The sequence below is a fragment of the Colias philodice genome, chromosome 2 (assembly GCF_061535455.1).
Source record: "Colias philodice isolate Cphi_HAF_F1 chromosome 2, ilColPhil1 Martin Lab GWU primary, whole genome shotgun sequence".
Classification (NCBI taxonomy): Eukaryota; Metazoa; Arthropoda; class Insecta; order Lepidoptera; family Pieridae; genus Colias; species Colias philodice.
Window position 1 is genome coordinate 10,368,400 of NC_143087.1, and position 22,289 is coordinate 10,390,688.

At 32.7% G+C, this 22,289-nt stretch overlaps 1 protein-coding gene across 2 annotated transcripts in view; it reads left to right on the forward strand.

Moving 5' to 3' along the window:
* Window positions 1-22,289, forward strand: part of Ndae1 (Na[+]-driven anion exchanger 1) — a 50,554-nt gene that overhangs the window by 26,634 nt on the left and 1,631 nt on the right. Inside the window, exons 2-12 of one of the 2 annotated variants that reach the window (XM_089708271.1) lie at window positions 8-106; window positions 14,203-14,310; window positions 16,853-17,347; window positions 17,767-17,841; window positions 18,306-19,372; window positions 19,453-19,605; window positions 19,688-19,837; window positions 19,909-20,574; window positions 20,652-20,894; window positions 21,219-21,424; window positions 21,730-21,826. In XM_089708271.1, coding sequence (XP_089564397.1) covers window positions 16-106; window positions 14,203-14,310; window positions 16,853-17,347; window positions 17,767-17,841; window positions 18,306-19,372; window positions 19,453-19,605; window positions 19,688-19,837; window positions 19,909-20,574; window positions 20,652-20,894; window positions 21,219-21,424; window positions 21,730-21,826 — 3,351 coding nt within the window. In that variant the 5' untranslated portion in view covers window positions 8-15. The remainder of the gene's footprint in view (window positions 1-7; window positions 107-14,202; window positions 14,311-16,852; window positions 17,348-17,766; window positions 17,842-18,305; window positions 19,373-19,452; window positions 19,606-19,687; window positions 19,838-19,908; window positions 20,575-20,651; window positions 20,895-21,218; window positions 21,425-21,729; window positions 21,827-22,289) is intronic. The other variant, XM_089708277.1, reaches the window with a different exon arrangement.

Below are 22,289 nucleotides of genomic sequence, written 5' to 3' on the forward strand. Positions count from 1 at the left end.
GTTTCAGTTAAAACAATGGACACCAGGGCAGACGATGACGAGCCCCCGCCAGACCCCGCGGCACGAAAGCACAACCACCATGATTACACAGAACAAGACTTTGAAGGCAAGGCTTATTTGTGTTAACTTTCGTTTTTTTATTTAAAAGTACCTAGTGAAATCTATTTTAAAACACATGCTCTACAATTTGATTAAAGTGATAAAGTTCAACTGTCTATCCACAAAAATGCAGAAGATAATTTTAGAAATTAATAACTCCGCAGTATTTCGAGTTACTAGTACGGTTTTATTTTCTCAGATATTTATAAGAAGGTCTCTAATATTTCGACATAAACGTTATAAATATAAAGAGTAATAATCCATATTCACAATTCTCATTTTTGTTTTATAGTCTCCTGAGAAACCACAAGGAAGCGAGATATTTACAAACAAATAATTGAATTCATCAATTCAAGAGTTCGCTCTAATAAAATACCTGTCAGGGATTATTATGCTTATTTATATTTACCACTTTACGATTCACGATTTAGTAAAAGCTAATTTTCAGACTGTTTGTATGCATTTCCTGAGAACATTTACTATGGTGGTGTTTATTTTTTTTACACCATATGAAAGTAGAGATTTCAATGAATAAAAGGCACCCCCAGTTTTTGAAAAAAGCTGATATTTTGACGGGTGACTTTTCGATTGAAAATTAGGTTGTTTTTTTGGTATTAATTCAAAATAAGGCGAAAAAATAAATATTTTCAATCAAATAAATTACAGTGTATTTGGGACATAATAAAGTAAGTTTCCACCAAATTTCGTAGAAAAAAATAAATTTTGAAGTAGATAGAAATAAAAGACCAAAAACTTGGTTTTTTGAATTTTTCACCTAAATTTTTAGGTTATGTGAAAAAATTGTGAATACAAAAGTTGTAGAACTTTTAATTACCTACAACTTTGCCATTGAACTTTTTTCTATAGGACTTGTAGTTTTGTCGGAAATCGAGAGAAACCATTTTTTTCTCTTTAAAGCTCCCCCCTCCCGCTTCCCGAACTCGGATTGACCGTAATTTATTTTTCCTTACATTTTTATCATATTCCCCTCCTTTTCTAATGGGTTTCATCCGACTGCGATTTTTTTTTGTTTCAAAAATTATCTACTCTAGTCTAATATGTAATATCTTATATATAAAATTCTCGTGTCACAATGTTAGTCTGCATACTCCTCCGAAACGGGTGGACCGATTCTCATGAAATTTTCTGTGCATATCGGGTAAGTCTGAGAATCGGCCAACATCTATTTTTCATATGTACCACGGGCGAAGCCGGGGCGGACCGCTAGTCATAATATATTATCATAATATGCCAAAGAACTGTCCTGTGGTTTTTACGCGACAACCCTCCATGGGTTTTTATCTTCCATATATTCCTTAATACTGTAATATGCTCTCTTGACAAGTACATTTTTTATATAAGATTTAAATTTAGAACTACTAAACTCTTTAATATTATGAGGAATTCTGTTGTAAAAGCGTATACCTTGGCCCATAAATGAATTTTTAACTTTAGCTAGCCGGAATAATGGCATTTCAATTTTATTTCTGTTTCTTGTGTCATAACAATGTCTATCTCCTACTTTTGTGTGTAAGTAAGCGTTATTATGTACATATAAAATATTATTAAATATATACTGCGACGGTACAGTAAGGATACACAAACTTATTCAAAAGACCGTAAACGATTTCGTCAGTAATTGCCAGCCCACGGCCTGTCTATTGTGATTAACCTTATTTATTACCATTATCTGTTCAGTGAATTCTGTTTATGGGCATGTAGCAAAATATTAGAGTTGACCTTTGGCCCTTTTTATTTTACTAATATTATAAAGCTGAAGAGTTTGTTTGTTTGAACGCGCTAATCTCACGAACTACTGGCCCGATTTGAAAAATTCTTTCGGTTTTAGATAGCCCATTTATCGAGGGAGGCTATAGGCTATCATCACGCTAAGACCAACGGGAGCAGAGTACTGCGGGTAAAACCACGGGGCACAGTATGTAACTCAAATGTAATGTTTGTATGGGCATTTCGAATAATCTTATTTGTTTCGGAAAACAGAGTGTCTTAAGTCTATATATACAAAATTGAATCAAAACATTGAGTTTTCGCAAATACTTACGCTCGAAGTAAAATGGAGTGATTCTATTATGGATACCGACATTGTTACTTTTAGGACGACATTTCGTTCATTGACATGTGTAATACATACTTATTTTACTTAATGACACTAACGGGAAATTCCCTTTTAATTTATTTAAGTGAATAAAACTGCTACTCAGATTACGAAATTTTCTATCCCGCTTTAATCCTGCTTGAATTGTTACGAAAAAAATTAGTACGTATACTGTTCTTTTATTGCGACAAAATTTATAATCCTTTCTTATTAAGAAAACGAAGAGATAAATTTCATGAAGTTATCTCCGATTCAAAAATATATCAATTATTATGTAAGTATATATCAATAAGATAAAAATGTATATTCATATGTACATGCAGTAAAAAAAGCTTACGTTTTTGATTACATTTGGCTTAAAAAGCACCTACCTATATCTGTATGAATTATGATCGAACTACGCTTCAGGCTTACAACTAAGCTTACACCTACGCAGCCTTGTGAATAAAGCGCTCACATTTTAATATAAAACTCTTGGAAGTTTAACACGTTTTTCATTATCTATTTTAATTATTTTTTTTCTTAACGTATCTTAATTATGTCTACATGTTTGTTGAGGTATTTTTGATTAAAATAGTAAACACACAAACAAAAAGTCCAATCTTTTATAATAATTTTTTTTTTCTTTCTTTATATGTAATATACTGATAGTCAAAACAACGTAACAACGTTTCGATTTGTGTATTTAGGTACTATTTTAATCAAAAACACCTTTACAAATCTTCAATCTTCTCTAACGATTATAAATCTTAATAATATTTCTGCAAAATATTTTGTATCTAAGGTTATTATTTATTTTGAATTTATTTTTGCTTATGAAATTATAATATTTTTCAGTGAGTTAATTTTTATACGGTGTATCATCAATTGCTTTCCAAGGGGTCGTATAATTAAGTTTAATGTAATTCTATTCATCAAATGTATATTAAGTTGTTATTTACCTAAATATGAAATTGTTGTCTTGAAATTAATTGTATGTATCGAATATTTACAATATAGTAAAATTATAATTGAGAGCCGTCTTAAATGTATAAATATTTTACCTATTTCTTACGCTTTCACTTTTCCACATTTAAATTATTCAAAATATTGTATATTGTGTTGTTTACAAGCATTTATATTTAACCTTATAGGTGTTTATGTAATTGACTCTTACTCACTTACATATAATTCTGACAGACACAAATTTAAGTTTTTAAAATTGAACAATATATATATCAAAGATGTTGGTTTCCACATAATTATTATTATAAAAGTTAATGGCTAACGTAAACGTAATGGATGATATAGACCAGACGTGTTTTATTCCGTTCTGGCAAACCTTCGAGCCTGAATCTTGCATCCGTTACTTTGGAGACGTTAATAGACAGTTCACAATGATTACACAGAACATAAGAAGTATACGTAAAAATATTGGCTCATTTGAATTATTTCTAGATCGTCTTGGCTATCAACCGGATGTCATTGTACTTACAGAATGCGGATTGACGACACATTCGGGGGTATCAATCTCCCTGGTTATATCTGCGTGTATACAAAAAAATGCTACAACAAAAGCGATGGTATTGTAATATATTATAAAGCTAGCCTTAGCATGGTTAAAATATTGGAACCGAGTTTTCGTAATGGGACATGTTTAATCTTAGAAATAAACCCTATTATCTCTATAACTTCAATCTATAGATCTCCTTCTTTTACTTCCATTTCAGATTTGTGTAACTTTTTGGACTCTTTGGAAAGTGTGTTAAAAAATGTACAACTAGCAATAGAATAATAACTGGCGATTTGAACCTAGATATTACAGATAATGGTATGTCTATCTATTCTGAGCAGTATTTAAACCTAGTGACCCAATATGGTTATATACCTGCATATAATGTACCAACGAGATCGGGGAGCTGTCTTGACCATTGCATGATAAAGTCACGATCACAGTGCAAAGCAGTTATTTGCCATTCTGATATTACTGACCATGATACTGTCTTATTGTCAATTAGCCTAACATCTACAGATAAGTGTTTCTCGACTAGTACGGACATTTTAGTTAAAACGAAAATTGATCACAATAAATTGCAAGAGTCAATAGAAAAAATGGACTGGTCCACTTTATATAACTGTGATAATGTTGACATGGCTACCGAGATTTTTATTGACTCTCTTAATGATCTCATTTCACAAAATTCAACAAAAATAACTACTAGTAAACGTAAAATAATATTTAAACCATGGTTAACCCCTAACTTATTAAAATGTATGAAAAAACGTGATGCTTTACATATGACCACAAAAAAATTCCCTGACTCTGAATCACTTAAAAATGAGTATAAAAAATACAGAAATACTTGCAACAATTTATTACAAAATTTAAAAGATGAATATGATAGACAGGCTATTCAAGATACTAGTAAGGATAGTAAAAAACTATGGAGAACTGTTAAACGTATATGCAAAATTGACGATACCAAAAAATCTCATAATGAACTTCTTAACATCAAAACTAACAATCCTATAGATTCCCTTAATACAGTAAATGAGTACTTTTCAGAAATAGGTGAAAAATTGGCCACTAAAATTTTAAACAATCTGGATAAATCCGAAACAGAACTAGCCCGAACTTATACTAACTTAGCAAAAAGTCCATCAAACTCACTTGCTTTCACACCTTCCGATCCTTCAGAAGTAGTGAAAGTCATCAGTTGCTTAAAAACAAACTCCGCTCCGGGAATGGATGGCATTACTAATACAATTCTTAAAAATTCCAAATTATCTCTTGCACCACCCATTTCTTCTATAATAAACTTAAGTCTTTCATCCGGTACTTTTCCTAGCTGTTGCAAACTTGCTAATGTCTGTCCAATTTTTAAACAAGGTGACCCTGTTACACCATCTAACTATAGGCCAATCTCTCTTCTTAGCTCACTATCTAAAATTATAGAAAAAATAGTAAACAGCAGACTGATACGCTTTCTGGAGAAGGAAAATATATTGTCACCGAACCAATATGGATTTCGAGCTGCCAGATCCACGGAGGATGCCATCACATCATTGGTTGATTTTATTGTTGGTAAATTAGATAGTGGTTACAGATGTGCTGGCGTTTTCCTGGATCTGGCAAAAGCATTTGATACTGTTTCTCGCAAAATTCTACTCAGGAAACTTGAGTGTGCGGGTATTAGAGGCTTACCTTTGGAATGGTTTTCCTCATATCTATCTCAGCGGTTACAGCGGGTAAAGGTAGAAAACTACTGTAGTGATTTTAAATCTATAAATTTCGGTGTCCCACAGGGTAGTGTTTTAGGTCCTACCCTTTTCTTGGTCTACATTAACGACTTCTGCTCATTGAACATGCTTCAGGCTCAAGTTTTTGCCTTCGCAGATGATACTGCTGTAATATTCTACGAGCGCGATTGGGCTGGAGTCGTTGATGTAGCCCAAGCAGGTCTACAAACAATGGCAAGTTGGCTGCAAAGTAACTTACTCACCCTGAATACCGACAAAACAAAAGTTGTTTGTTTTCATATAACACAAAAAACGGCACCTGTGGTAGATATGAGGTTTACCATCCATCACTGCAAAGTAGGAACACCAATATGCTCGTGCCCTAATCTCCAAATAGTAGATGAAATCAAATATCTCGGTGTCATAATTGACAGGAAACTAACATGGGAGAACCAAGCACGTGCCCTAAGCTCCAGAGTTCGCAAACTCATGTACATATTCAAACTATTAAGAAATGTGGCTGATACAGAAACGATACGTATTGTGTACACAGCGCTGTGTCAGTCTATTCTGTGTTATGGAATATGTGCATGGGGTGCAGCTTGTAAAACCATACTGCTGAGGGTGGAAAGGGCACAAAGGGCGGTAATAAAAGTGGCATATAAAAAGCCCTTCCGATTTCCAACAAAACAATTGTACCTAGAAACCGGTCAACTTAGTGTACGGAAGCTATTTTTAATGGCGCTCATTTTAAAATTTCACAAGTCAGCTGCTAGAACCATAAATAATCCGGAAAGTAGACGTCTTACATGGAAAGCTCCTACCACTCACACATCTTTTGCTCATAAGTCCTTCTCTTACCTGGGTCCTTACTTATATACTAAAATCAACATTAAACTAAATATTTTCAAAATGACTAGATGGAAATTAAAAAAGTCCCTTAAAGTATGGATGCAAGGCCTTGACTATATTCAGACTGAAGAGTTTTTGAAATTGGAAGCATGAAACAACTAGAAAATTATTTACAATATTGATGTACACACACACAGACACACACACACACACACACACGCACACGCACACACACACACACACACACACACCTCACCACACACCACACACCACACATGAACACACACTCGCATGTTTTAGTTTGCATTGAGTTTAATTATAGTAGTTAGCATGAATTTATATATCTTAACGAATTTATATTGTATCAAGTATTTAATAAAAATAAAAAATTGTTTTGTATAGAAGATTTTTAATGTAATAGTTTATTTTCTTAGCATAAGGATTAAAATGTACCACTGGAAGATACTTGTTCCCACGACACAGGGAATCCTAGTGTGGGAGCAAGGGTTTTCAATTTCTATGCATCTTATATTTTTTGGAAATAAAGATTATTGTTATAAAAAAAAAAAAAAAAAAATATAGAGTCAAAGGCTACATCCATTAAGTATTGTATTATCTGCTAATCTGCTATAATATCTTTTTTATCCCGAGTCAAAATATAAATCACTTATGTACCTACCTACATATTTTTATTTGATAAATTAAGAAGTAAGAGGTAGGAATTAAAATGATCTATAGAATTCCAAATTCATTAGAGCCTTTCAATTAGTGAATACAGAGGTTTTGGTAAATAAAGGCGAAGTAATTGATCACCTTAATCATTGCATTTGCATTTAAAAATCGAGCTATTATAAAGACACGTATTTTTCTTACATCGTATTTTTAAAACGTAAAATTTAATTGGACAAAAAATGATAAACAAAATTAAACCAAGTTATGATGAATTAAAGTGTTTATTAATGAATCTATATTATAAAAATAAATCACCAAATGTATTGGTAACGCAAAACTCGAGAACGGCTGAACCGATTTCATTAATTCTTTTTTTATAACATTCCTTGAAGTATGAGGATGGTTCTTATGGTGAAAAAACGTAAACATGTACGATGTACATAAGCGAAGCCGGGGCGGACCACTAGTATACTATAAAATTACCAGCACTTATATTTCAATCACTGAGTTAAAATTCTTAATACTAAAACCATTCAACCAATTATTATTTCACATCTATCTACATTTACCGACATGAAGTCATTTTCTATTCCATAATAAATCGCAATTGCCACTAAAACGTGGCAGCCACAAGAATATTCTATGAGCTATTGATATAAAATTCACGGCATACAGCTGCCAACAACCAACGAATTAATTGCTCTTATTATCGAAACGCTATTGCACTATTCGATAGCTTTTATTCAATTTATGATGGGTTTCATTCACAAAGAGCTTAAATTATATTTTAATTAAATTTTCCATTACTGAAAAGAAGAAAAGCGTTACTTTTTAAGTCCAGATAGTTATTAACGTGATTATTGTTGAGAAATATATGTTTTAAGCATTTATAATATACAGTTCTAGATACATAATATCAAATTAAGTACCTACAAAAAGGACATTAAAAAATATCTGTTACATTTATCAGTGTAATGTATACTCTCAATAGCCCAAAAATGTAGAAAATTAATTATTACTTATTGATCAAAGATCTCTTTAAATTCGTGTCAATCTATTTCATAAAATTGGCTCAACATTGAACTTTCACCTTCAAAAAATAGCAAGAATAAATTATTTTTATTTCTTCAAAGAATTTCATTATCTTATCTGTATCTTTTTATCTTAGATATAATTTACTTGACGGCTACAGAAAAATAATTTCTGTTTTAATTTGAGGAATACAAAATTGAATTAATAAAGCAACCAATATATATAGATATTAATTACATATTATGAATAATAATTATTTATTTATTAACTGCAGTTAAACGGGGTTTTTAGTGATTACTAGGTTTCCGCCCGCGGCTTCGCCCGCGCAGTCAAAGAAAAACCCGCATAGTTCCCGTTCCCGTGGTATTTCCGGGATTGGGTCATTTTCCCGGGATAAAAAGTAGCCTATGTCCTTTCTCAGGTATCAAAATATCTCCATACCAAATTTAATGAAAATTGGTTCAGTAGTTTAGGCGTGATTGAGTAACAGACAGACAGACAGAGTTACTTTCACATTTATAATATTAGTATGGATATAGGATTGTCGGATTTATCTTCCTGGATTAGTACAATAGATTTATAAAACTTACAAAAAAGTAACATTAGCCCAGGCGATCGACTAGCTAGCTTAATATACGCAGATATATTAAAGAAACATAAAACACAGATTACCCAGATAACTAGAACCAAAGTTATAAACTCCACTTGAACAGAAGTTACGCTGTTTACCTCTGACATTTAAAGTTAGGTTTGAGTTGTGCTTTTAAATCCATACAGGCATACAATATAAACTTCGAGAATAATCTTTCGCTCATCTAGCTATAGAAAACGTTGAAGGTCGAGTGTTTAAATGACTATTGATGGCACTTGAAAGCAGCTACATCGTAGGCTTTTAACCTATGTTCAAATAGGTTATTTCCTGCCACGTGTATATAATTATGCTAATTGTGTCATTCGTAATACAATATAATATGTACAAAGATTTATTAAGGCTTCCCAATTAACACCAATATATTGTGCTCGTATAGGCAATTCTCGACGATTAATCGGATTGTAACTATTCGATTTTATTGGTTTCTATTTAGGGAACAGTAAATATTCCATCAAAATCCTTTCATTATAACATTGGATTGGGAAAGGATTTACACCCTCTGAGTTGAATTTATCAGGCGATGATTAAAATGGGCTGGTGTTGATTAATTAATTGATATTAAAAGGCTCATTTCATAAGCTGGATCAAACCGAGAAAATACCTAAATATATATTTGTAGAGGCTTTTAGATGTCAGGTGCAAAGAAATGATGGAATATGTAAATATATATATAAACAGATTGATATGTTATACAGGGTGTCCCACTACTGGTATACTAAGCGCGAATGGACTTTTAGTTTTGCATACACTGATCACGTAAAAAATACTTAAACAACAAAATTACGTCAAAAATTTTTTGCTGAATTTTTCCTAAAAATCTGCTTGTTATGGGTGTACAAATAGAGTTTTAAGAATTCATCTATTTGGAAAAAAATGCATCTGGAATTTTATAAGTATTTTTTACGAACTCAGCGTATGCAAAACTATAACCTCTTTTGAGTTTAGTATACCAACAGTGGGACAGCCTGTATATCAGTAATTTTTAAATTTAAAGTCAATAACTTGAACTCTTCGTATGTAATTATTTTTGAAGTTTAGAGATTAATTAACAATCGTAAGAATTCTATTTTTTTAAATAAAATCCAAATTAACGATTAATTACGTAGATACTTTGTTCAATAAACTAAAGTTTAATAATAAATAGGTACCTGAAGTATTAGGAAACAATATTGAACGTCTTCAATTCTGTTCTTGAATCAATTGAATTATTAACATTGCACTCGCATTAAGTATTAAGTAAAATTAATTATACTGATAGGTTTATAAATCCTACCTTGCCACAGATTATAAATAGCTATAAAAAATGCGGTGAGGTGAACAACGAAGCCTTATTACAAGGTCAGGTGTAAGTGATTTAAAGGCGAAAGAGGATTAGTGGTAGAGCAAAGGCATTCGATTATACTGCTGAATAATCGAATACGAATTGTAGCGATGGCAACATTATAGCCGATAAAGGGATCTTTCTTTAAATTATTTAATGTTATATTAAAAAATGAATCGCAAAATGTGTTGGTAAGCGCATAACTCGAGAACGGCTGAACCGATTTCGATAATTCTTTTTTTATTATATTCCTTGAAGTACGAGGATGGTTCTTATGTAGAGAAAACGTAAATATTATGTACCACGGGCGAAGCCGGGGCGGACCGCTAGTGTTATATTAAATTTTCTCACGTTCTACGAATGTGTATAGATATTGTATTGAAAAATGATTATATCTAGGTCCATTTCTAAAACCAAACAGGAATGAATAAATTATAAAATTAGGCAATTAGGCTATTACATGTTTTTTTTTCTTGACTTACGTCATTTGAAACTCTGAAGAACACGTACTTGGAGAGCGAGAGAGACATTTGCATCCCCTTATTTCTTAAGGGATGATAATGCCATGACAAACATGTTAACGACAGCTTAAGAACTACTATAGCAATAAAATAATACTCCATAAACATAATCTATCTATTTTGTTATTCTATTTTTTATTGATATTAACTTTATTACCTACATTTCTAATACATATACGTTCAAAGGAATACACATTGTACCGAAATGAACGTTATTTTCTTCTATCCGATTGTTGCGATAACAAATGATCGCTATATTTATGAGCTCTATCCAAACGCTACAATTTGAAAAGGTATATTTTTTCAATAAAAATATAATCACGATTATGTATTAGTTAGGCTATAAATCGAAATAATATTTTACGAATTACATTGACACAGTCTCCAGAGTTTAGTTTAGTTACTCTATTTTCATATTTCGATTTCAGTGGTCTAAAGTTATATTAAACTAGCTTTCCGCCCGCGGCTTCGCCCACGTTTTCAAAGAAAAACCCGTTCCCGTAGGATTTCCGGGATAAAACCTATCCTATGTCCTTTCTCGAGTATCAAAGTATCTCTATACCAAATTTCATGCAAATTGGTTCAGTAGTTAAGGCGTGATTGAGTAACAGACAGACAGACAGAGTTACTTTCGCATTTATAATATTAGTATGGATGTCATTTAGACTGGAACAAAACAAAAACAGTTTAATAGACTGGGGTAGAAGCCTTCAAAAATAATAAAAAGATAAACAAAATCGCAGTCGGATGAAAACCATTAGAAAAGGAGGGGAATATGATGAAAATAAAAGGAAAAATAAATTACGGTCAATCCGAGTTCGGGAAGTGGGAGGGGGGAGCTTTTAAGAGAAAAAAATGGTTTCTCTCGATTTCCGACAAAACTACAAGTCCTACGGAAAAAAGTTCAATGACAAAGTTGTAGGTAATTAAAAGTTCTACAACTTTTGTATTCACAATTTTTTCACATAACCTCAGAATTTAGGTGAAAAAATAAAAAAACCAAGTTTTTGGTTTTTTATTTTTATCTACTTCAAAATTTATTTTTTTTCTACGAAATTTGGTGGAAACTTACTTTATTATGTCCCAAATACACTGTAATTTATTTGATGGAAAATATTTGTTTCTTCGCCTTATTTTGAATTAATACCAAAAAAACAACCTAATTTTCAATCGAAAAGTCACCCGTCAAAATATCAGCTTTTTTCAAAAACTTGGGGAGCCTTTTATTCATTGAAATCTCTACTTTCATATGGTGTAAAAAAAATAAACACCACCATAGTAAATGTTCTCAGGAAATGCATACAAACAGTGTGATTATGACCTTTTACTAAATCAGGCACACTTCTCGAACTCTAAATCTTCTCTTGTATCGGCTTTTCGGTAATATTTCAAAAGAAAAAAAAATATCTGTTCTAAGTATAATATTTTACAGCATATTCAAAAGCAAAATGATGTCGATAAAAACATTTCAGGTAGTTTGAGAAGTGTGCCTGATTTAGTAAAAGCTAATTTTCACACTGTTTGTATGCATTTCCTGAGAACATTTACTATGGTGGTGTTTATTTTTTTAACACCATATGAAAGTAGAGATTTCAATGAATAAAAGGCACCCCAAGTTTTTGAAAAAAGCTGATATTTTGACGGGTGACTTTTCGATTGAAAATTAGGTTGTTTTTTTGGTATTAATTCAAAATAAGGCGAAAAAATAAATATTTTCAATCAAATAAATTACAGTGTATTTGGGACATAATAAACTAAGTTTCCACCAAATTTCGTAAAAAAAAAAAAAATTTTAAAGTAGATAAAAATAAAAAACCGAAATCTTGGTTTTTTGAATTTTTCACCTAAATTTTGAGATTATGTGAAAAAATTGTAAATAGAAAAATTGTAGAACTTTTAATTACCTACAACTTTGCCATTGAACTTTTTTCCGTAGGACTTGTAGTTTTGTCGGAAATCGAGAGAAACCACTTTTTTCTCTTAAAAGCTGCCCCCTCCCACTTCCCAAACTCGGATTGACCGTAATTTATTTTTCCTTTTATTTTCATCATATTCCCCTCCTTTTGTAATGGGTTTCATCCGACTGCGATTTTTTTTTGTTTCAAAAATTATCTACTCTAGTCTATAAATTGAATGGAACGTTTTAATGGGCTCTCTACACAATGAGCAGCGTTTGGCGAGTAGAGGCAATAACGATACTGTAGAGGACCTAAATGTCTACGATCGGCCTTGATGTAGATGTATTTTCATAATCGCAGTAAAAGCGGTAAACATCGACGATCATTTGTTGGGCCATCGGTGCCCATTGTGAGGAGGGCCCATTACAGTTTCCAAAATACACCGGATTTCAGCTCCGATCAATACCAAATACAGTCTAGTCTAGACAATCGTATGAGCTGTAGCTATAATCGATGCTTTTAATGTCTATTTTTGAGTTGATACCTAGTTGCTATTGTTGGCAGAAGCGAGCAATGTTTGGCAAGAATTGAAATACTTGACGCGAATATTTGCACATCAGTCAAGCAAATGCTTATCACATTTTGACTTCTTAGTAACTATAGGCAACTAATTAAAATTTAAATACTAAGAAGTATTTCGGGCAAATTCAGTCAAGAATACGAATTACGATAAGAAAATATTTCCCTGAATAGATTAACCGTAGTTTCTAGTCTTTATTTTGGATGCAATGAAATAGTGAAAGCTAAAGTAGTTCTTACCTTTTATCACTAGATTCATCTGACTAGGGAAGTAGTCTAGTATTTCAGAGACACAAATAATACCTAATTTAAATTTATTTAGATGTTATAAATTACACGATATCTTACGTGTTATTACTGTTATTCTCTTAACATTTCTACGCATAACATTTAACGACCAATTAACTAAAAATATGATATTCCCAAACGGCCATTATCAAAGCTAACACCGTTGTTAACACCATAAAGACCTTCCGACGTCCGACAACAAAGACGAAGGACCACAAAATCAAATTATAACTATGGAATATTTAATAAACAATTTTAGCATAGGTGCGAAAATCTCTTGTTAAATATTTGTGGTCCAAACAATTTCTAGACTGTGAAATCGTCTATTTAATTATAATATTTGATGGTAGAACTCTAGCTATTAATTTAATACTGATTTCAGTTAAATGTGTTAAATTTGAGTTTGTTAAATCAAAAGTGTTAAATCGATTTATTCTTATGAATTTATGATGGAATAAAACTGGGTCAGTTACGTTGCATCTATTGATTTTCTTTAATAGAGAATATGATTTGTCTGTTGCCTGTTCACAAAATCAGACTTTTTGTTAGGTTTGGAGTCTTTGAGATCGATTTAAAAATTATAAAAAAGGTTTATTATTTTATTACATATTATATGGTGCTGTTACGGAAGCAATACACATGATACGTTTATGTACAGTGTACTTTCAAATGACGAGGGATTTCCAAGAAATGTAGCTTGAAACGATAGAAGAATGTACCAGGAACTTACTTTATTTGTGTTTCACAAAACGATTTTCCATTATCCCATGTCCGTTCGCATAATTCAATTATTTTCCTAGAATCCGTTCAAAATCCAGCACGTGTAACGATAAAGCGACTGTATCGCTCACGTAAATGTTTTCGAAGTACACATGTGCATTTTCAGGCGGTATTGTGTGACTGGTCTAATAATAGCGTCAATGTATGTCGAATTAATGAATTGCACCTGACAGGTCACCGGGCGCACACCGTGTTCGTGGGAGTTCACGTGCCGACTCGCCGACACTCTCATAGGAAACACAAACATCACCATCGCACTGAGAAGGACCCTGAGAAACCTAGTAAGTATACTATGTTGTTATAGCATGCCTTCTTTCTGTTTTGTTCTTATTTAATATGAAGTATATTGGACCCCAAGAGCTTTATATTTTTAATACTGAATTTGTTCGTTATTTTTTCATTTAGTAAATAATATAAGAATATTAAAACTCTACGTAAAGGTGTATTATCCAAACGGCTAAATATTTATTTTCTAAACATCAAAAGTAAAAAGTATATAAATTAAAAGTAAACATTTTATCTACACCGCATCAATTTTGTAGTGGGATAACTGATTTTAAATGAAATGTACGAAAGTAAAAACCACATACAAGTTGTACGCATAATATATTTTTCATTCGTTTTTTACGAGAGCGATCGAGTGATCCTTCATTGAAATGCATGACCCTTATCTCTTGGGAGACGATGTAAGACCTCCGTTTGAATATTTAAATCTTAAAGGAAAAATTGGAATTTTCCGACCACTAAAAACATGTAAATCAAACGATGTCTAGACTCCTTGAAAACTTTTTAAATTAATTTACTAAAACATTGTTTTCGAGAAATTATTTTGGTACATATCTTAGCAGATGTATCGAAAGAGGTTGAGTTTTCAAATGTTAAGTAAATCTTTAAGAATCAATTACTATCAACACTATTGTTCATAATAAAACACTCATATTTTGTGTTTAAATCATAGGAAATAGTAACAATAATATTTAGATACAAAATATGAATTGTTGAATTATTATTATCTAATAATAAAATCTAATGTTTTATTAGATGTAAGAAGATAAAAAGAAATAAAACGTAACACACTGGCTAGCTAGATAGAAAATTAACAAGGTATTTTTAGATTATCCAATGCAAAATATAATCTGAACAAACAAACGGTAGTTACTGATGCAAATAGCTTATAGACATATTGCTGTAGCAAAGCTCATAAGCTCTAAGCATTCATGAATGCGCTTAATGAACCGAATTGACTTATATGCTAATATGTAGTCCTCATGTGATTATTATTTATTAACTATAGATAATAGGTAAGGTATATATGTCTTGGTTAATCTATACTATAAAAATGAATCGCAAAATGTGTTGGTAAGCGCATAACTCGAGAACGGTTGATCCGATTTCGTTAATTCTTTTTTTATAATATTCCATGAAGTACGAGGATGGTTCTTATGGAGAGAAAACGTCAACATGTACCACGGGCGAAGCCGGGGCGGACCGCTAGTTTAAAAATAATATTGTCTAAAATCAAATACCTATTAATAAACTTTTAAACAAGTATATCAATAATAAACGCTTAAGGTTTGATAGAAATCTTATAGAAATAGATTTAATAATATCATATTCATAAAATGTTATTAACTAGTAACTATTTATTATACGACGTAATAAAAAGGATTTTTTTTTAATACATATCTACCTTTTCAACATATTACGTTTAAATATAAAAGAACAAAATAATAGTAAAAAAATAAACTGATAAACTGTTATTATATGTGAGAATTTATTAATGTGAGCAGCGATGCCTACAACATTTTTACTGTTTATAAAACATTATTTCCACACGTGATATACATAATTATTTTCAAGCTCAGCTACTTCTGTATAAATTAAGTGTTTAAAAACGAAACTTAATAATAAAAATATGTGAAATCTAAACCTAGACTTAATTTGCACCTATAATTTATAAATTACACTCCAAAAGTTATTTCTGGGCAGGTATAAGGTATTTGTGAGGCTTTAACAAGGTGCCAAGTTTCTGAAATACCTTTTACATCTTACAAACCATGATCACTTTGATCTTGAACCCTTTAGACATTATAGCCGTAGTTTAGAACTATAAATACTAATTATAATATACGGAATATTCGCTTCATAATAATTATTAAAAGTATTAGTAATAATTCATTATGAACATTTATAAAATACTGACTAATTATACAATAAACAGACTATATTAAATTATGTCGTTACCAACAAAATATATTCATCATAAACTATTAATCAATTAGCGAACACGCCCCGAAATGTTTGGATAGTTATTCAAACAGTAGTGTATTCCATACATTTCTAAGTTCTAAGTTCCAGTTCTTCGCATATGCATAATATGTTCGATTCGTAGGCTCTGCGATAATGGCCCGCGTTAGAAGGCTGAGTGTGACGGATGACGGAGAAACATGTAAGATAATATGTAAATTCGCGAGCCATTTCATTATTTTCGGTTTCAATTTATTTTCCCTTTAACAATTCATATGCCATATCAAGCATGGTTAGATATTAGATGTCATAGAAACTTAGCATGTTCTCGTCTAGATTCGATTTTCCTACTGTCTTCAGTTATTTTTAATTGAACAAAACATCTTCCTGTAGATCTCATTTACGGATTATATATTGAACAGACATTGAACTGACTGAAAAATTGTTTTGTTTGTTTTCTTTATCGTTTAAAATACCTGACATTCATTTCTCTTTGGTTTCTCTTATATTTTGTGTTCAAAATTTAAACTGATGTCTTTGCTATTATTTATTTGTAATCATCATTCAATATTTCAGTGACACCACCAGCACAAAGAGTGCAGTTTATACTAGGTGAAGATGTCGATGACTCCACAATGGAATCCCATCCACTTTTTTCTGAAATGGAAGAACTTGTAAAAGACGGCGATGAACTTGAATGGAAGGAAACGGCACGATGGATTAAGTTCGAAGAAGACGTCGAAGAAGGTGGCAACAGATGGTCAAAACCACACGTAGCCACTCTATCTTTACACTCACTGTTTGAGCTACGAAGTCTCATTTTAAACGGTTCCGTTATACTTGACATGGAAGCAAATTCATTAGAACAAGTAGCAGAACATGTGTTAGACAATATGGTGATGGATGGATTTCTAGGCTACGATAATAGGGAAAAAGTTAAGGACGCTCTATTGAGACGACATAGACATCAGCACGAAAAACGCAATCATCATCATCATCATAATAATATGTCAAGGCTACCGTTGATTCGATCGTTAGCCGACATTGGAAGGAACCATTCTTCGTGTAAAAGTAAGTACTATTTGTATGGTTGAAACATTAATAATCGTTATTCTTAATGAACTTGGATATTTGGCGATATCCTATCAGATTTACAGGAAAGGGATGTCAGAAGTAGCTCAAAAAGCTGTCGAGGACCTACCTCGTCGCCTAACACTGCTCTTCTTCATGCGAGTGACACAAGAGGTTGCTATCTAGCTGTCCCAGGTCAGCTCAGTGTATAACAATTAAAGTGCACCAAATTCCACCAAACACGCTATGTAAAAATGCGTGAGTCACGTGCACTCGGCTAGCCTAAGTTACATAACACCAAGTATCTGTAATCTTTATGTATACTCGTATATATATTATGATATACCTACCCCAACCAAAATTTTCCAATTTCCGTCGTATTGAGATTTCCTTTGCGATCACATGGCATTATATTTCAGTGGAAGAGGGCAGTACAACCAGTGGACAATCTCACAAAGGAGATATTGGTCGTTTCCTAGGCATCCCTCTTGCGGGTAACCGCTAAAATTTTTATTGATGTTTTTTCCTCTAAACTTTATTATTTTATATTAATTGGTATCTCTTAATGTTTTATGTACCTTACACATATGTTTTTACTCCATATTATTTTTGGCTAAACGCTAACTTTCATAGTTGTTGTGAATTCAATGTGTTCTCGCCACATCAAAATTACAAGCTTTGCTCGTGCTTTATCAATCTAAATTTTCATCATCTTTATATCTGCTAGATGATAATAATTTATGAAGTCAACACATAATGCACATAAATGTCACCATCAAATCATTTATTCACTATTATCAAATTGACTACAATCATCATTTTGGCCATGCTTTTGTTCCAATTCCATTACACGTTTTCAAGATAAATTAACCACTATATAAATCGATTTATAAGTCTTGTTATGGTACCTACTGCGCATGTTCACAATACAATAAAAGACGATAGTTTACGTTTTCAGGCGCACCACACGATGAAGGTATGGTAAAAAGTCCGAGCAGTGCATCTATGCAACATAATCACGATGTTACAATGAATGGAGATGTTAATCATAAAAGTAATACCCACTTTATGCGCAAAATCCCACCAGGCGCTGAAGCTTCCAACATATTAGTCGGCGAAGTTGATTTCCTCGAAAAAACCTTATCAGCGTTTGTTAGATTGAAAACAGGAACAATTATGGGAGATTTAACGGAAGTGCCAGTACCAACTCGATTTATGTTTGTATTGCTAGGTCCACCCAATAGTAATTCTAGTTTTCATGAAATCGGTAGGGCAATGGCTACTTTAATGTCAGACGAGATCTTTCACGAAGTAGCTTATCGAGCAAAAAGACGTGACCATTTACTAGCAGGAATTGATGAGTTTTTAGACGCCGTTACAGTTCTCCCACCTGGCGAGTGGGATCCCGCTATTAGAATTGAACCTCCTGCAGCAATTCCATCTCAAGATCCTCGTAAGCGGCCAACTGATAACAATATAAAAGAAGAACCTGACGAAGAAGAGGAGGAACAACGTCAACGCGAAGAATCAGGTTTAGCTCGAAGTGGAAAACTATTTGGTGGTTTAATAAATGATTTAAAAAGAAAAATGCCATGGTATTGGTCTGACTTTAAAGACGCTCTAGCAATACAATGCATAGCGTCCTGGATATTTTTGTATTTTGCTTGTTTATCACCTATTATAACTTTTGGGGGACTTCTAGGCGAAGCGACCGGCAAAAATATGGCAGCCATGGAATCCTTGGTTTCCGGATTTGTATGCGGAATGGGTTATGGCTTTTTTTCAGGACAACCATTGACAATTTTAGGATCAACGGGACCTGTTTTAGTATTCGAAACAATTGTATTTGAATTCTGTAAACAAGTCGGTTGGAACTATATGTCATTTAGATTTTGCATCGGTACTTGGACAACTATTATTTTGATCACACTAGTAGCAATTGATGCTAGTGCATTTGTTTGCTATATTACCAGATTTACTGAGGAAAATTTCGCCACGCTAATTGCATTCATATTTATTTACAAGGTAAACATTTCAAAACATACAACATTTTACTAAAGGGCATAAAAGGAATATAATTAATCCATAAATTTAAAAAATTGCAGGCGGTTGAGAATGTTATTTCTATCGGGAAAAAATTCCCTCTAAAGACACGCCCTGATGAAATTCTCAATTATGAATGTTACTGTTTACCAAGCAATTACTCAAGAGTGCCTGAGCAATTTAATTGGACCTCCCTTGATAAAGAGTCTTGTAAAGTAAGTGATTATTTTCCAAACAATGGACACATGTTACTTATAACTACTCGTCTATTATATAAAAAATATTAAATTTTTTCAGTTCTATAATGGTACTCTTGCCGGAGGGGGATGCGATACAAAAGTATATGTTCCAGATGTATTTTTGATGTCCATTATATTATTCCTCGGAACTTTTGCAATTTCTATAATTTTGAAAGACTTTAAGAACTCATTGTTTTTCCCAGCAAAGGTAATAATATCATACAATTTAATCACATACACAGAAATTAAACATACTAATAATTATTCTGTTTGTTTTAGGTTCGACAAATTATAAGTGACTTTTCTGTTATCATAGCTATTCTATCAATGTCCTTCCTAGATTATAAAGTTGGAGTAAAAACACCAAAACTTGAAGTTCCATCTGAGTTCAAACCAACTTTGCCATCGAGGCAATGGGTGATCACTCCTTTTAATGGCAATCCAATTTGGTCCGCTCTTGTCGCAATCTTACCAGCACTATTAGGGACAATTCTGATATTTATGGATCAACAGATCACTGCAGTTATCGTTAACCGTAAAGAAAATAAACTTAAGAAAGGCTGTGGATACCATCTAGATCTGTTTGTATTGGCTATTTTAATACAAATATGTTCGATCATGGGATTGCCCTGGTTTGTGGCGGCCACTGTCCTGAGTATTAACCACGTCAATTCCTTGAAAGTTGAATCTGAATGTGCAGCTCCAGGTGAAAAGCCACAATTCTTAGGAGTAAGAGAACAAAGAGTCACGCATATATTGATATTTTTGACAATCGGTTGTTCCGTTGTACTCACACCAGTATTACGACACATACCTATGCCAGTTCTGTTCGGAGTCTTCCTTTACATGGGTGTTGCATCCCTCAAAGGTCTTCAATTCTTTGATAGAATTTTGATCATGTTTATGCCACAAAAATATCAGCCGGATCACATGTTTCTTCGACAGGTACGAATAATACTATTTCCTATAGACCTTTATTTTTTTTTAATTACGATGACTGACGATAATGTCTTATTTTTCAGGTACCAATCCGCCGCGTACATATATTCACAGCTATACAGCTGACTTGCCTAATTTGCCTCTGGTTGATAAAATCCTTTTCCTCAACATCAATCTTGTTCCCGCTTATGTTAGTTGTGATGATAGGTATCAGAAAGGCGTTGGATTTATTCTTCACGAGAAGAGAACTTAAAATTCTAGACGACGTCATGCCTGAAATGACGAAAAGGAATCAAGATGAGCTTCGGGAACTTGGTGACGGAGAGGTGGGATGGCATGCAAAACTGTTCACCCTTTGTCATCTGAAATAAGCTTATCCAACGCAATTTGATTATGTCATCGTTCGTACGTAGTTCTCATACGTATTTTAGTACCCAAATTATTTTTTGTAAATAAAGCCCATGTTTATCGATGTGTTTTTTTTATTGGATCAGTACCCGCTCAATTCATGTTTGTAGAAATTTAATGTAAGATTGTGTATAATTTTGTAAATACACGACACTATCATGTAGCGCATTATGCACAAGTAAAAGATACATCATTTATGAATATGTCTTACTCAAAACAATTCTTAGGCTATTCAATTGTAGGACAACAACAAGAACAATCCACCTGAATATCAAGAGAATTTACAAATCCCATTGATAAATGGGAACATAATGAACATACCCCTGGCATCTATCAATATTTCTGAAGAAATGAATAAAACTGGAATATGGAAGCAAGTTAATAACAGTAATTTGAGCAAGGGATGCGATGAGGGGAGAAATTCAAAGGCCAAATCTGGGAAAAAGTCGTAAGTTCATTCTAGAATATTTAAAATGCTTCTTATAAAGAAGAATGACAATCAACAAATCTAAACGAAAATTGCAAAGAATATGCTCTGTATATCATATTATAGGTACATAAATCCCGTGTCACAATGTTTGTCCTCAATAGACTCCTAAATCACTTAACCGATTATAATAAAATTCGCACACCATATGCAGTTCGATCCAACTTGAGAGATAGGACAGTTTAAACTTTAAACATATTGTAGGTACCACTGGCGAAGCCGGGGCGGACCACGAGTAAATATACCTATGTATTTTGTATTTCTAGCACGAAACACAAGAAGCTAATGTCAAAGAACTTCCAATCGGAGGTCGAGAGGCGTCTCTCCACGATGGACGAGGTTGAGGAAGATGACTCAATGAAGGTGTGCGTCAAAGTTACGAAATTCTAATTGACTCGGTAGCACCAACGAGACGGCATGACACGGTACCCCACACTAGCATGAGCAAACGCATCGGCTTTCAAAGCATTATCTCTTTTAATTTTCATTTTATTTTTCTATGTCCAAATACATACCTACCTAATAATTAGTTATTGTGCTTTTTAACTCTCTGCCCCGTTTATCAGCACATCAATAATAAACCTAGTTTTATATTAATATTATTATCTTCTATTTTGATAATAATTTTGTAGGATTGTATTTTTAGATTTATTATTCCTAGACGTTATTAATTATCAACAGCTTATTATACTCGTACAATGTATTCTTATTAGATTATCATAATTCCTAGCCGCGTAAATTTGTTTGTAGATTTTTTGGCATGTTTCTTGGCTGTTTTGCATGCAATTTGTCTGTGTCGGCATCAGACCTGTCCACGACTAATTTA